This window comes from Prionailurus viverrinus, chromosome D3 (assembly GCF_022837055.1).
Source record: "Prionailurus viverrinus isolate Anna chromosome D3, UM_Priviv_1.0, whole genome shotgun sequence".
Classification (NCBI taxonomy): Eukaryota; Metazoa; Chordata; class Mammalia; order Carnivora; family Felidae; genus Prionailurus; species Prionailurus viverrinus.
The window spans coordinates 30119510-30135088 of NC_062572.1; the positions used below are offsets into that span (position 1 = coordinate 30119510).

Sequence of the window (15579 nt, forward strand, 5' to 3'; positions counted from 1 at the left end):
TGGGGAGATGATATGGAAGGAAGGGCAGGGGTAAAGTGGTGCTTTCAACTTTTTGCCCACATATTCAAAAAGTATTTTAGCTGTGGGAATGGATGCTGATGTCTGTGGAGGGCTACAGACAAGGTCCCCTTTGAGCGATTAAGGACAACTTGCATTATAAAAAAGATTCTCTGACATGGAAACAAAGCCTCCCTGGGCTATGGTCTGTTGCTTTGCAAGTAACATTAGGGACAGTGGTGTTCTGGAGCTCTGTACTGAGGTCTCACTGAACACGTCATGCTGTCATTCACAAACAAGCTGAAGTTTTCTTGTGTGTTGGCTAATCTCTCCAATTTTGATACCTGTGTTATATAACTCTCTTTTTTAAAAATTTGGGAACTTCTGGGGCGCCTGGGTGGCTCAGATGGTTGAGCATCCAACTGCGGCTCAGGTCATGATCTCGCAGTTTCTGAGTTCGAGCCCCGTGTCGGGCTCTGTGCCGACAGCTCAGAACCTAGAGTCTGCTTTGGGTTCTGTGTCTCCCTCACTCTCTGCCCCTCCCCTGCTCACACTCTCTTTCTCTCAAAAATAAATAAACGTTAAAAAATTTTTAAAAAATAATAATAATTTGGAAACTTCCTTTCTCTTTATCTGTTATGAAAAAGCTTAAATGGCATTAGAGTTTGTTCATAAAAGGGATAACTCCCCAGGATGTGTCTGGGCTTCATGCTTTTGTGGAAAATAGAACTTTCTGTTTCAGGCATGAAGTTCTATCAATACACACTTTGTAGAAAATCATCAGTTTTATTCAAATTTTCAAAATCACAGACATTGAGTTAAGTTGACTGTCTTACAATTCACAGTATGAAAACAGGGAGGGATACATGACCCAGAGAGGCCACATACAATACAGAACACTTGAGCCATCTGACACACAGCCCAGGAGTAGACAGGGCAAAGCAGGAGAGGGTTACAGGAGCCAAAAGATTAGTCCAGTGGACAGTTCTTACCACAAGCCAAAAAACCAAGACCCAAGATCACGGTTTAGTCAATCCCTAAACCCTGCACAGAGTGCATACCAAAAGAGGTTTCCTGTAGGGGGCGCCTCTTAAGAAAAGTGCCATCCAGGGGCGCCTGGGTGGCCCAGTCGGTTAAGCGTCCGACTTCAGCCAGGTCACGATCTCGCGGTCCGTGAGTTCGAGCCCCGCGTCGGGCTCTGGGCTGATGGCTCGGAGCCTGGAACCTGCTTCTGATTCTGTGTCTCCCTCTCTCTCTGCCCCTCCCCCGTTCATGCTCTGTCTCTCTCTGTCTCAAAAATAAATAAATGTTAAAAAAAAAAAAAATTAAAAAAAAAGAAAAGTGCCATCCAGCTCTTTAGCCCCAAGAGGTCAGCAGCCGCCTGCAGGGAGGAGCTAGCCCTGAGAGGCAGGGGCTGGGAAAAGGTGCAAGACAAGAAGAGCAAGCTCCCCAGAGGAAGATGCACCTCAGCTGGGCCTGGAAGATATCACTGCAGGGCAGGAAAGGCAGAGAAGGGCAGCACTGCTGAGTAACAGCAAAAACAGGGGCAAGAGAGCCTGCCCATGTCTGCCCTAGGCCACCACTGGTCATGTTCTGTATAAACTCTTTCGGGAAAACAGGAGGCCAATACTTATACCATGAAAAAATATTTTACTCAATCTGGGGCGCCCGGCTAGATCAGTTGGAGGAGCATGTGACTCTTGATCTCAGGGTCATGAGTTCAAGCCTCACATTGGAATAGAGATTACTTAAAAAACAAACAAAAAAACCCAAGAACTATAACCAATACTTGAAGACGAAACAATCAGAATCAGAACTGGAATGGGAATCAGGTAGCCATGGCTGGGGCTCACTCCTGAGCCTCCTCTCACAAGCATGCAATGAGGGCAGTGGCACCAATTCTTCCCAATGTGCCAATGGCTGGGATGGGGTCATGCAGGAAGCCATGAGAAACCCCAAGGGACAAAGAATCCAGGGAGGAAGGAAGAAGGTCAGAGACTTAGGCCCTCAAGATGAGAAGGTGTGGGCCAGAAGGTCGACGGCCAGGGAAGGGGCACAAAAGGCACAATTCCTCACATCACATGGCTATGTGGACACTACATATACAGGACTGACCACTCAGCCTTGGTCTTGGCACCCGCTCGGGTGGGCTTCTAACCAGCCTTACAAGAACATCACTGGGGGAGGGGGGCACTAAAAGACTAAGGTATAAAGTGCCACAATGTCTTAAAAAAGGCGTGTATGGGGGCGCCTGGGTGGCCTCAGTCAGTTAAGCACCTGACTCTTGATTTCGGCTTAGGTCATGATCCCAGGGTCATTAGATGGGGCCCTGTTGTCAGGCTCTGCACTGTGTGTGGAGCCTGCTTAAGATTCTCTCCCTCTCCCTCTCTCTTTCTCCCTCTCTCCCTCTCTCCCCCCTCACCCATCCCTCCCTACTGGCATGCACACGAGTGTACTCTCCCAAACAAAAGGGGGAGGCATGTATGTGTGTGTGTCTGTGTGTGTGAAGAGAAAGGAAATATGACAAAATGTCAACAACTGGTATTAAGATGTTCGTAATATTCTTTACGAACAGATTTGAAAATTTCACAGATTTGAAATTTTTCAAAATGAAATATTGGGGAAACCAGAGTAAAATAGAACAAAAATGTGTTTTATACCAAGATATAGAAAATTCATTTTATAAAACACAACAAAGTCTAGCATTGGCTTTTTAAAAAAACAGGAAGAAAGGGGGGCGCTTGGCTGGTTCAGTCAGAAAAGCATGCGACTCTTGACCTTGGGGTTGTGAGTTCAAGCCCCTTGTTGGGTATAGAGATTACTTAAAAATAAATAAATAAAAGAGAAATAGGAAAAAAGAGAAGGTGCACCAAAAACAAGACAGCTGGAAGAAAAACAGATTCAAAAACCCCTCTGTCCCACTCACTGCTGGGGAGTCATCACAACAAGCAGTGGGAGAAGCTCGGGGAGAAGCAAGGGACTTGGCAGCTTCTGGCTGGTCCCTCCCACCAGATCACTGTGGGTGCCAACACAATACCTAGTGGAGCCAGGACTACCTGTTACCTTACTCGTAAGAACAGAACACGTGACGTAACTCACCTGAAGTAATCGCAGGACGCAGCCAGCAGGATTCGATGGGCCTCGATGTGTCTCCCCTCCACCACCAGGACCACATCAAAGAGGATGCCACTGTCCCGGAGAGCCAGCAGCCCCCGGAGCAGAGCCTGGGAGTGCTGTGCACTCCGGTAAGTGTTGTTGACACAATGAGGGTGTGAGGGCTGCACAGGCAACTTGCACAGCTGAGTGAACTCCTGCTCCTCTGCCATCCTGACCACCACACCAGACCTCACCACTGCGGCTGTCAGCTGGCAAGACAGAGGGGACACAGAATAAGCCAGGGAGGTAACACCACACGATACACAGACTGGCCAGCTCTTCTCCCAAGTGGCACCTGCTGCTCCTGGCACTTTTGTTCCTCCCACCAGCACACCTGTGCTTCCCTGTGGTTTTTTTTTTTTTCTTTTTAAACATTTATTCAGTTTTGAGAGATAGAGAGAGTGCGAATGGGGGAGGGGCAGATACAGAGGGAGACACAGAATCTGAAGCAGGCTCCAGGCTCTGAGCTGTCAGCACAGAGCCCGACTCAAGCTGGGCTAGAATTCACCAACAGTTGAGATTGTGACCTGAGACCAAGTCGGCCATTTAACTGAATGAGCCACACAGGTGCCCTGCCCCTGTGGTCTTAAACCCCTGAATTTCCTCTTCCCTCCCACTGCTCTTCTGAACCTGGAGCCTCCTTCCTGATGACCTGTGTGTCCCTTCATCTCTAAGATTCTTCATTAAATTTTATCTCCTTTAGCATCTCTGGGAAACAAAAGGTTCTGGAAACAGACTGACCTTGGTTGGGGCCCTGGCCCTACCACAGATTCACTGCATGACCAACCTGAGTTCAGGATCCTCAAATGAAAAAAGGGAAATAAAATCACCCCTCCTGTTCAGAAAGTCTAAAACTGGTAAACAATGAATGTAAAGCATCAGCACAGAACAGGTTCTCAAGAGCTCTTCCTCTCTGCCATTAAGAAAGAACAAACCCTGGGTGCCTGGTGGCTCAGTTGGTTAAGCGTTCAACTTTAGCTCAGGTCTTGATTTCAAAGTTCATAAGTTTGAGCTCCACATCAGGCTCTGTACTCACAGTGAGGAGCCTGCCTGGATCCTCTGTCTCCCTCTCTGTCTGCCCCTCCTGTGGGTATGCTCTCTCTCTTTCAAAAATAATAAACATTAAAAAAAAAAAAAAAAAAAAGAGCCTGAGTATCACAGTCAGCTAAGCATCTGACTTCAGTTCAGATCATGATCTCAAGGTTCGTGAGTTTGGGCCTTGCTTCAGGCTCTCTGCTGCAGAGCCCGTTTAAGATCCTCCATCTCCTGGTCTCTCTGCCCCTCCCGCAGGTGTGCACCCTCTCTCTCTCTCAAAAATAAATAAACATTTAAAATAAAATTAAACAACTGAATAGGTAAATAAAAGGACAAAACTGGGGCGCCTGGCTGGCTCAGTCAGTAGAGCATGCAACTCTTTAATCTCGGGGTTGTGAGTTCAAGCCCCACATTGGGTACAGAGTTTACTTAAAAAAGAGAGAGAAAGAGAAAGAACAAAATTGGGTTCCATCATGTAGAATGGATGCATAAAAATGACAAGAGACCTGAGTGGTGACCAGGAGACCCAGAGAAGGGTCCAGGACTTGTCTTCTTTTACCAAGATTCTGAGTCAAGCACAGTAACTTCAACTAGACCTGCTGCATTCAAGATATCTGCATCATGTTTTTAATTCAAGGTTACTTTGTAATAATTGAGTCAGCATGTTCAAAACATGCACACAATATGAGTTGGAGCCTCAGAAACCCAGTCAGTAAAACAAACCTACCTCAAACACACTTGGGTCACTCACTCTGAGTTAGGGGATTACCCCGTCCTGCACTGCACTGTGGGACTGAGCTACGCACTCTCCAGGCCACAACACTGTCACACCCAGCCAGCAGGCAATAGCCCGAGGTGCACCTGCCTCACTGCCTGTGAACATCTGCCTCCCCCACCTACCACCATTCCACTATCCCCTCCCCCAAATTAGTTTCTTCTCCAATTCCCTTGGATTGTATCTTTAGGAGAAAAAATTATAGGGGTACCTGGCTGACTCAGTGGGCAGAGCATGCAACTTTTAATCTCACGGTTTTCAGTTCAAGCTCCACATTGGGCATGGAGTCTACTTAAAATTGAAAAGAGACAGAGAGAATAAAAAAGAAAAATAGATTCTACTATAAAACTTGCCAAAAGGAAGAGGCCTCCCTCCTCACTACTAGAGCTCAAGAGCACCCCTTGCTACTGCCTCCCCCTTCCCCTCCCCCTCTTCCCCACTCCACCTGATTGCTTTGGACTCATTGTTGTTTCCCATCCAACATATTCAATTTCCCTCTGTGCTGGCCCCCTCAATGTACCTCCTGGATTTGGGACCTTCACCCATCCACTTCTTCCTTCCCACCCCAGACTGGCTCATACACAGACAGCTGAGGCCAAGGGATATCCCCCACTAACCACTTCTGACCTGATATGCTGCTGCGTGGCAATGCCCTCTTTTCTGATCTCTTCCCTTCAGCCAACACACTCTGTCCCAGCCCTCCCCCTCTTTCCCAAGAATCTCCCCTATATTCCCAAATGCAATACTCCAGTTTCTCTTCAGATCATATAAATCTTTTGCCTTTTAGCAAATGCACCTCCAGCTCAATGCCTAATCCAGCCAGCAGCCCTCTCCATTGGTCTAGTTTTCTTATTCACACAGCCACCATTTCCATGTCAGAAACCTCATGGTTTCAATGTTCTCTGATCTCTTTTCCTTTTTATACCTTGTGTCCTATGAGACCCTCTAGTTCTGATTCATTCTCTCCCATCTCAGACGCCCATCCACTTAGTCCTCCATGGCCACCACTCTGGGTCAGAGACCACAGTAGTGACACTCCAACTGGTTTGCTTCCTCCTGTCCCATCCTCCTGAGTTCCCCTGCTCAGGCTGCAGGGAGTCCCCAAATGCCCAATGAGTATACCACCTGGCTTCTCAAGCACTAGCTCCCTACTGCCTTCTGCTTAGATCTCCCCGCTATCTGGCTCAAAATGTTCCTTCCCCTATACCATCACTAGCCCTAAGACCAAAAGGGACATGAGTCATCCTCTGAACACCTTCAGACTCCCACCTAGGCCCGTTTCTTTATAACCCCATATTGGTCAAGGTCTAGCTCAATCACTTCTCCCTCTGTCACCGTACCAAGAACATGACAGGCATGCTCCATCAATGCAGCTGTTCTAGCTACTCACCAGCTAAGGCTTTACCTCACCCACATTGCAGAACCCCATGGCTGTCTAATCACAGTCCTGCTAATCACAGGACTTTGGGCACTTAGCTCATCTCCAAGCCTCAGCTTCCTCCTCACTACCATGACCATTAGGGAGTCAAGAGGGCCTCCGTCTCTAGTGGTGGCAATGGCGACTGACTACTCCAACAGACATCAGTCCCCAGTGAGTCCCCACACTCTGTGAGCACATCAGCACTTCTGCCCCTTTGGGAAGGGATCAATGGTAGCTACACTTACTACAAGTCCAGAATACAGTACAATGAGAAGACTGCCTCCTTGGGTAAGCCAAGCACATTCACCAAGCACAATTAAGGAACTAAGCTAGGTGCTGAGTGCAGTGTGAAGAAAAATGAACCAACTTCCTGCTCTGAAGGAGCAAAGCTTGGAGCACAACACATTCACAGCCTTGTTCATAAAGCAAGCATTGGCCACGACCAAAATGTCAATCCTCGGAGGAACGGATGCTGCACACAGTGAGCTGACAGAACACTAGATATCAGTTAAAATGAGCAAACTAGAACTCATGCTATAGTCATGACCATGGAGAAATCTCAAAGCTGCACAGAGGAACAAGCACACCACAGAATATAGTACAGAAAGTTTGAAAACACCCAACAAAATGCCGTTCAATTTTACTTATAGATAGGTGTTATGGTATAAGATAGTATAGACACGTTAAAGGAATTCAGGATCAGAATTATCTCCAGCACGGAAAAAGGGAATGTTTTCTTTCTTTAAAACAAACAAAAAACAAGTAAGACAAAACATCAGGATCTGATAGGGAGAGGCGGTGAGTAACTTTTCTGTCAGTATGAAATATTTAAAAATTACATTCTCTGGGGCGCCTGGGTGGCTCAGTCGGTTGGGTGTCCGACTTCGGCTCAGGTCATGATCTCACGGTTTGTGAGTTCGAGCCCCGCATCGGGCTCTGTGCTGACAGCTCTGAGCCTGGAGCCTGCTTTGGATTCTGTGTCTCCCTCTCTCTGCCCCTCCCCTGCTCACGGTCTGTCTCTGTCTCTCAATAATAAACAAATGGTAAAAAAAAATAATAAAAATAAAAATTACATTCTCAAACTTATTTTTAATATGTTCACATGATTCAAATTCAAAAGGCACAGAAAGGCATATTGTGAAACTTAAGTCTCCCTCCAACTTATGCCCCAACCAGATCCTCTCCCGGAAGAAAACTACTATTCTACCTTCCCTTCAGGGGGCATCTAGATTCGAAGGCAAATCTGTAAATCTACACCATTTCACCCTTTATTAACTTTTGCATATGAAAACTTAATATCCCTCCCACAGTCTATTGTATGGATAAAGCATATTTAACCAGTTCTTTTCAGAGAGACATCTGGGTTTCCTCCAATTGTCTGCTTTTGCAGTTACATACTGAAAATCCTTTAGATGTATGTGCCACACATGTAGCAGTGATCTGAGGAAAATGTTCTAGATACAGAACTGTTGGATCATATTAATTTTAATGTATATTTGTCATTGTAAGGCATATGGCCAAATTGCCCTCTATAGAGGTTGTACTAACTTATTCTCCCACCAGCAAAGTATGAGAACCTGATTCCAACCACTGTCTTGCCCACCAATAGCATTTCTTTTCACTCTTTGTTGACTTAGATGAAAACAGCCTATCAGGGGTGCCTGGGGTGGCTCTGTAGGTTAAGCACCCAACTTTGGCTCAGATGATCTAGCAGTTTGTGTGTTTGAGTCCCCAGTCAGGTTCTCTGCTGTCCTCTCTTCCCCTCCCCCACTTGTGTAAGCCCACAGGCGCTTTCACTCTCTCAAAAAAAAACATTAAAAAAAGACAAAGAAAAACAGCATTCCACAATGTAATTATACTTCAGTAATTGACAAAGCTTCAAAAAATAAAAAATTAGGTCAAATGCAACACTTCTTTTGGGATTCCTTTCCCATGTCATTCTTTATTTGAAATGTTCTTGGGCGCTCACTTGGTGTCACCTTCTTTCTCGATTCATTTTACAGAAGTTATTCTATCATGAAGCTCTTCCCTAGATTAAGTTCCCTCTGGCTCCATAGCATTTCTGATTCTTCTCATCACAAGCAAGGCCCCCCCATTTTGTGTTGTTCAAAGTTTTTGAGGTGAGTAGGAAGGAAGCTTTATGTCCCAAATTGAAAGATGTAAAATGCTTTTTTATGAACTCATGGATGAGAGTCAAAAGCATTTTCAAAGAATTTTCAACTCAATACCATTCAAAAAAAAATTTTTTTTAACGCTTACTTATTTTTGAGAGAGAGAGAGAGAGAGCGCGCGCGCGCGCGCGCAGGCCCACCAGCATGCGCCGGCACACAGGAGCAGGAAAGGGGCAGAAAGAGTAGGAGACAGAATTGGAAGGAAACAGGGTCCAGGCTCCAAGCTGTCAGCACAGAGCCCGTCGGTGGGCTCGAACTCACAGAACTGTGAGATCATGACCTAAGCCCAAGTCGGATACTCAACCGACTGGGCCACCCAGGTGCCCCAACTCAACACCATTCACTGCGCAGGCACTCCTCAGGTCTCTGTAGAGCCCCAAAACAGCGTCTGCACTCAATGCACCCCAATCCTTAGCAGCATGAAGCAAGGTCTGCAATACAGGGAAAACGACAGTCGGGAAGAGGAGACGAGGGAGTGGGTACCAATTTCCAGAGTGTGGAGCTATCACAGAGGTGCCAACTGAGGTGCTCTCTGGCACGAGTCTTCCAGAAAGCTGAGTTGGGGCATCTTGGCGCGCCAAACCTACGGCCCAGGCCCGGCCCCACGGACGCCTAGCGCGAAAGGGACCCTGGGCATCAGGCGATGGCAACTCCGAGACTCCAGCCCACCCAGGCTTGGAAATAATTAGAACCCGCAGCCAACGCTTCGGGGCCCGAGATTTTGCAATGACAGCGCGATCTCCGGCTTTTCTTGGGAAACCTCGCCAGCCAGCGAGGTTGGACTCCCTCAGCTGCAACCCGCGGGCCCCCGACCCTGGGCCTGGGTGTGCCGCTGAGGAAACTGAGGCAGGCAGGCCGAGGTCCAAGGTCACACCAGGTGGCAGCAGCCCAGCCCCGCCCCGCCCGCCTGTTGCAGAACCCGCCCGCGCGCAGCGCGGAGGGTCGCGGCTAGGAAGGCCCGCCGCAGGTGACAGGCCTTCCCGAGAGCTAGAAGGCCGGCGGGTCCCGCCTACAAGCGGAGGCCTGGTACTTCTGCGAGCGCCAGCCCCCCACCCCGGGCGGCGCCCGGGGGTCCCGACCGCCGCGCCCCCGCCACGTCAGGCCGAGGGCTAGCCTCAGGCCGCCACTCCCGCGCCTCCGGCCCGCGCCTGCCCCTGTGTCCCCGCGCCCCCCGAGCTGCTCACCCAGGCCCAGCGGCCGCCCGCCGCCTACCACCCGCGCTCTCTGCCGCCTGGCCCGCCCTACCCGCGCTTCGCAGCTCACCTGGTGCCGCCGCAAGCCGAGGCCGCACTCGCGGGAGGCGGGGGCGGGGCGGGCGGGCGGCCGCAGGGCGGGACCTCAGCGAGTCACATGGCCGCGCTGCGCAGGCGCCGACAGGGTGCGCACGGAGACCAGGGGGCGCCTCACTAGGGGGCTGGGGGAAGGGCGCCCGGCCGGGGCAGGAGGAGGGGCGCCGCCCCAAGCAGCTCTTGTGCGATTGCGGCTCCGGTCTTGGCTCAGTGGAGAAGGGCTACAGCCGCCCGGGTGAACGTGCGTCTCTGCATCTGGCTTAACTTAACTCTTGACACCTAGTGGGGCTGAATAAATGAATAAGTGAATAAATACAGCAATGCCTTTTGGGGAGGGTCGCGCCCGTAAATCTATTTCCTCCTTTCTTCTCTCGTTTCATCTATCCTTCGCTCTCACTTATTCATCCCTCACTCACTCATTCCTTCGATCCCTTCCCTCCTTTATTCCTTTTCTCCTCATTATCTCTCTCACTCATTCTCATTCATTCCATCTCTCACTCATTGCTTCCTTCTTTCCTGGTCCCTTTAGGCCCCCTGTTGATCGCCTGCCCTCTGCTGGATCTTGGAGAGAAAAGATGAACACGGTCAGAGTGAACAGGTATTTTCCTGTTTACTAAGATTCTGGAGTAAGTCCAATTCCCATTCCAAAGACCCCAGCAGTCTGCCAGGAGGCTCTTGGCGTTCATTTTTCCACACCTCATCTGCAAGAGGATCTTGTCCTCCGAGGCTCGTTTGTAATTGCCCTGTCCAGAGGTTCCAGCCAGCAGAGCCTCCTGATAGATAAAGTTGGGGTGTTCCACACCGTTTTTGATGAGAGGTATAATATGGAGGGTGGTGGAGCTGTGGTGGAAGGATGTGGCTAGGGATGGCTCCTGGTTAAAAAGAAAGGTGTAGGGGAATGTAGAAGAGGAAGAGAGGCACTGTCCTGGCTGAGCCCACACAGCTGCCCAAGAGTCTAGACAAGGGTCAGGAGAGTAGGACCAGACTCCAGGACCAGAGGTTCCCAATAGGAGTGGACTTCTGGGAAGGCTTTCTGGAGGAGGTGACCCCCTAGCTACACAACAAATTAGAATTTGGGGAGAGTGGGAAAAGCATTCCAGAATGAGGAATGTCAGCAGAGGCACGAAGATGAGATCCGGAGGAATGAATGGTCCAGAGGCCACCAGGAGTTTCTGGCCCTGAAGGTAAGACGAAAGCAGACACTACCTCTGGAGGTGCAGGTGGATGTGGCCGGGAGGGCAGCCTTCAGCTAGGGATGGCAGATGCCAAGGTGGGTTGCAGACTCAGGACTACAGGATGGGAGGAGGCCAAGTATAAGGGCAGCAGTGAAGCTATAGCCTCAGATGGGCAGGGAGTGCAGACAGGTTGGCGCTGGCTGGAAACCCGGGAAGGACACAGGTTCTCCTTCCCACATGAATGATGTGGGAGGAAGAGTGAGCCCAAGAGATGGTGCAGAACAATGAGGCTACCCACATCACAAGGACATTGGAGCAAGAGCAGGTTTGGGGGAAGACTAGGCTCACTTTGGCCCCAGGCAGGGTAAGGAAACTACACATGTCCAGCTAAGGACCTTTCAGCCTAGAGGTAAAGTCATGGACATCATGCACTTTAGCCAGAGGTGATACACCAAACTAGTACATGTGTGATGAAAGGAGAGTGAGTTGAAGACAGAGCATGAGGCACATTGATGTTCCAGGGGACACCCAGAAAGCAGGAACCCATAGAGGAGACAGGGGAAGAGTAATCTCAAAGGTCCACGTGTGAGGGTGGCCCCAGAGGGGACAGGAGGCAAAGCCCCTGGATCTGCTACGGGGAGGCCTTTGGTGTGTTTACAGGAGCCCTTCCCTTGGAGTGGCAGAAGCCAGCCTTCAGTGACTGAGGTGTGAAAGGAGGAGAGGACAGGGGACGGGGAAGACCGGAAGATGGCAGGGATGGGTCTGGCCTCCGACATGAGGACAGATGGGACCACAGCTTGAGAAGAGACTGAAGACAGCACCTTCAGGATGGAGGGAGGAGCTGGAGGATAGAGAGAATGAGAATGAGTGAAGGGGAGCAGGCCAAGAGCAAAGTGGGATGCTGGCCAGGACTGAGAAGAGAGGACATTCCCAAGTCTTCTCAGAGCTAGAGCGACCATCATCTCAAAATGTACTCAGATCAGGGACTCCTGGATGGCTCAGTTGCTTAAGTGTCCAACTCTTAATTTTGGCTCAGGTCATGATCTTGTGGTTCATGAGTTCGAGCCCCACATCGGGTACTCCACTGACAGTATGGAGCCTGCTTGGGATTCTTTCTCTCTCCCTCTCTCTGCCCCTTCCGCACTCTCTCTCTCTCTCTCTGTCAAAATAAATAAATAAAACTTAAAAGTTAAAAACAAAAAGATATTAGGAATTTCCAGTTAAGTGGAAATGGACATGAATGGAGAATACTCAAAAGAGGATAAACAAATCATTTAATGCCTGAGAGAATCATCAACATCAGTGAAAGAAAAAACAAAAACACAAATGATACAATAAATATATCAGTGAATGTTTTTTGCAACATATATAACAGACAAAAGATTATTATCCAGAATAAATAAGGAACTTCTAAAAATTGAGAATGAGAAAGTCAACCAGCCAGAAAAATAGTAAAAGATATTTACTAGAAACTCACAGAAAAAGAAGTCCCAGTGGCTATAAACAAAGGAAGTCAAGTTGAATTTCATTAATAATCAGGAAGTGCAAACAATACACCACGTTTTCACACATTGTTAATGAAAAAATTAATCTGACAGTTGTTAAAACAGTAAGGAAGACTATTCAGGAAGGCTATTGTAATAGGGGTATGTCAATAGGGAAAGAGATCAGGCTCCACCCTGAATACAGCAAAGAGAGCTGGGGATTTATAGCCAAAGAGCAGACTGAGAGGATCAGTAGATGTAAGAGTACTAAAATCAGACATCAAGATAGGGAGATTCTTGCTAAACTGGCCCACCAGGGTTATCAGAGCTGGGGGATGAAGAACTTGACTAGATATCAAAGGTGGGGGATGCTCCCTAAACTGACTTAGTAGAATTCTTTGCTAAGGCTGAGCTAGGTAGGCCAAGGGGGCCAAGGCTGAGGCCTGGTTGAGAAGAGGGCTCAGAGAAGCCTGACTAAAGTTCGGTCAAGGAGAGTCTCTTTGTCAACATCAGCAAGGCAAATATAAAATAGGATGAGATCCAGTGTTGGTTGGTGTGGGTAAGAATACATACATTGCTGATAAGAATGTAAATCAGAATGACAAGTTTGGAGCACACGGTATTTTTAAAATATATCTGCAAATTCTTTGACTCTCCTCCCTTCAAAAAGTAAAGCCTAATCTTCCTCTCCTTGAATATGGGCGGTACTTAGTGACTGCCTTCCAAGGAATGGAATGAGGCAGAAGAAAAAGCCTGTGGTTTTCAAGGCCAGGTCATATGAGGTTTTGCAGCTTCTGTCTTGTTGAGTCTGCAGCAAGTGAGCCACCATGTCCTGAAGTCACTCAAGCAGCCCTAAGAAGAGGCCTCCACAGAACGAACAGCTCTGTCAAAGCCAGCCACTAGCTTGCTGGCCATGAGTGAACTGTATTGGAGGTCGATCCTCCAGTCTCTCTGCCAGACTATAGTCTTCTGAAGTCCCGCATCTACCTGGAACTTCAAGGGAGACTGAGCCAGGACCTGGCTAACCTTCCCCAGAATTCCTGACCCCTAAAAACTGTGAAAAATAGGAGGGGGACCTGGGTGGCTCAGTCAGTTAAGCGTCTGACTTCGGCTCAGGTCATGATCTCACGGTTTGTGAGTTCGAGCCCTGTGTTGGGCTCTATACTGAGAGCTTAGAGCCTGGATCCTGCTTTGGATTCTGAATCTCCCTCTCTCTCTGCCCCTCCCCCACTCACTTGCGCTCCATCTCTCTCTCTCAAAAATAAATAAATGTTAAAAAAAAAAACTGTGGGGGCGCCTGGGTGGCGCAGTCGGTTAAGCGTCCGACTTCAGCCAGGTCACGATCTCGCGGTCCGTGAGTTCGAGCCCCGCGTCAGGCTCTGGGCTGATGGCTCAGAGCCTGGAGTCTGTTTCTGATCCTGTGTCTCCCTCTCTCTCTCTGCCCCTCCCCCGTTCATGCTCTGTCTCTCTCTGTCCCCAAAATAAATAAACGTTAAAAAAAAAAATTTTTTTTTAAAAAACTGTGAAGGGCGCCTGGGTGGCTCAATTAGTTGAGTGTCCAACTTCAGCTCAGGTCATGAACTCGTGGTTTGTGAGTTCAAGCCCCACATGGGGCTCTGTGCTGACAGTTCAGAGCCTGGAGCCTGCTTCAGATTCTGTGTCTCCCTTTTTCTCTGCCCCTCCCCTGCTCATGCTCTGTCTCTGTCTCTAAAAAATAAATAAATGTTAAAATTTTTTTTAAAAAAACCTGTGAAAGATAGTGTTTATCACTGCTGTCATAAGCTGCTTGGCTGTGGAGTAATTTTTTATGCAGTAGCATTAGATAACTAATACCCTAAAACAATTGGCAGCAGCTATTACCATTTAAATAAAATGTAAAGTGGATCTCTGCAACCAATGATTCCACTTCTGGGTGTCTGTATTGGAGAAATATCCCCAGAAGGATGTAAGACAGCATGGCAGAGGATGTTTTCAATTGTGAAAAAGCAGAATCAAAGTGAATGTCCATCAATAAACTATGGTGCATTGGCACTGTGGAATGACCTATAGCAGGCGATCTAGAGGTGGTGATGTAGCAATAACTTTCAGTAAGTGACAAGGACAAATTGTGAAAAGATTCATATCCTAACATTTGTGCAGAAAACAAGAGCTTTGAGGATTAAAGCCATCCTAAACTTTAGCTCCTTGTCTCCATCAAGATGACTTCTTATTATGCCACACTGGGTGAACAGGACTTTATCCAGAAGGATGAGGTTGCAAATAACTGTATTGTTTCTTTCAGGAACTTCCTGAGAATCTATTTATCTGAACAATAGGCTATTCAACTAGCCCTAGCCACCATCAGAAGGAATAGTCCCATGTCAGTACAGCAGATAGCTCAATGTGTAGCAGATAGCTCAAGACAGGGTGCCTTCAAGACTTTTTACTCCTCAGGGCTGTTTCCAAACCCTCCTCTAGCTGTGCCCATCACCCCCAAACTATTATATATCAGGAGTTCTGCCCAATTCTACTCTGGCTCCAACACTAAAAGACCTGCCCCCACCAAGCCTTATAAATTCAGTTGACCTTGAAACAACTTGGATTGGAACTGCACAGGTCCACTTACACATGGACTTTTTACAGTAGAGTACTGTAAATGTACTTTCCTTTATGATTTTCTTTTTAATAAATAAATAAATAATTTATTTATTTATTTAAGTAGACTCCATGTCCAACGTGGGGCTTGAACTCACGACACATGCTCTACTAATTGAGGCAGCCAGGTGCCCCCTCTTACAATTTTCTTAATAATAGTTTCTTTTCTCTAGTCTACTTTGTTGTAAGAATACAGCCTATAATAAGTATATAAAATAGGTGTTAACTGGCCATGTTATCAGTAAGAGTCCCAGTCAATAGTAGGCTATTAGTAGTTAAGTTTGGAGGACTTAGAAACGATTTGCAGATTTTCAGCTTCTCAGGAGTTGGCAACACTAACCGCTGAGTAGCTCAAGGGTCCGCTGTGTAAACATCCTGCCTTTGACCTCTTCCACCCACACAGTTCCATTCTCTCACACACACAATTAACAATAATTTCTTAA

General features: G+C 47.9%; 1 protein-coding gene across 2 annotated transcripts in view; it reads right to left on the bottom strand.

The window, feature by feature from the left end:
- KLHL22 (kelch like family member 22) overlaps positions 1-9885 on the bottom strand; it is a 40546-nt gene extending 30661 nt beyond the window's left edge. The window contains exons 1-2 of one of the 2 annotated variants that reach the window (XM_047828433.1): positions 9818-9885; positions 3097-3362 (exon numbers count right to left, since the gene is read on the bottom strand). In XM_047828433.1, the coding sequence (XP_047684389.1) occupies positions 3097-3323 (227 nt within the window). In that variant the 5' untranslated portion in view covers positions 3324-3362; positions 9818-9885. Of the gene's footprint in view, positions 1-3096; positions 3363-9738; positions 9795-9817 lie in introns of those variants that run through there. The other variant, XM_047828434.1, reaches the window with a different exon arrangement.
- Between the last annotated feature and the right edge of the window lie 5694 nt (positions 9886-15579).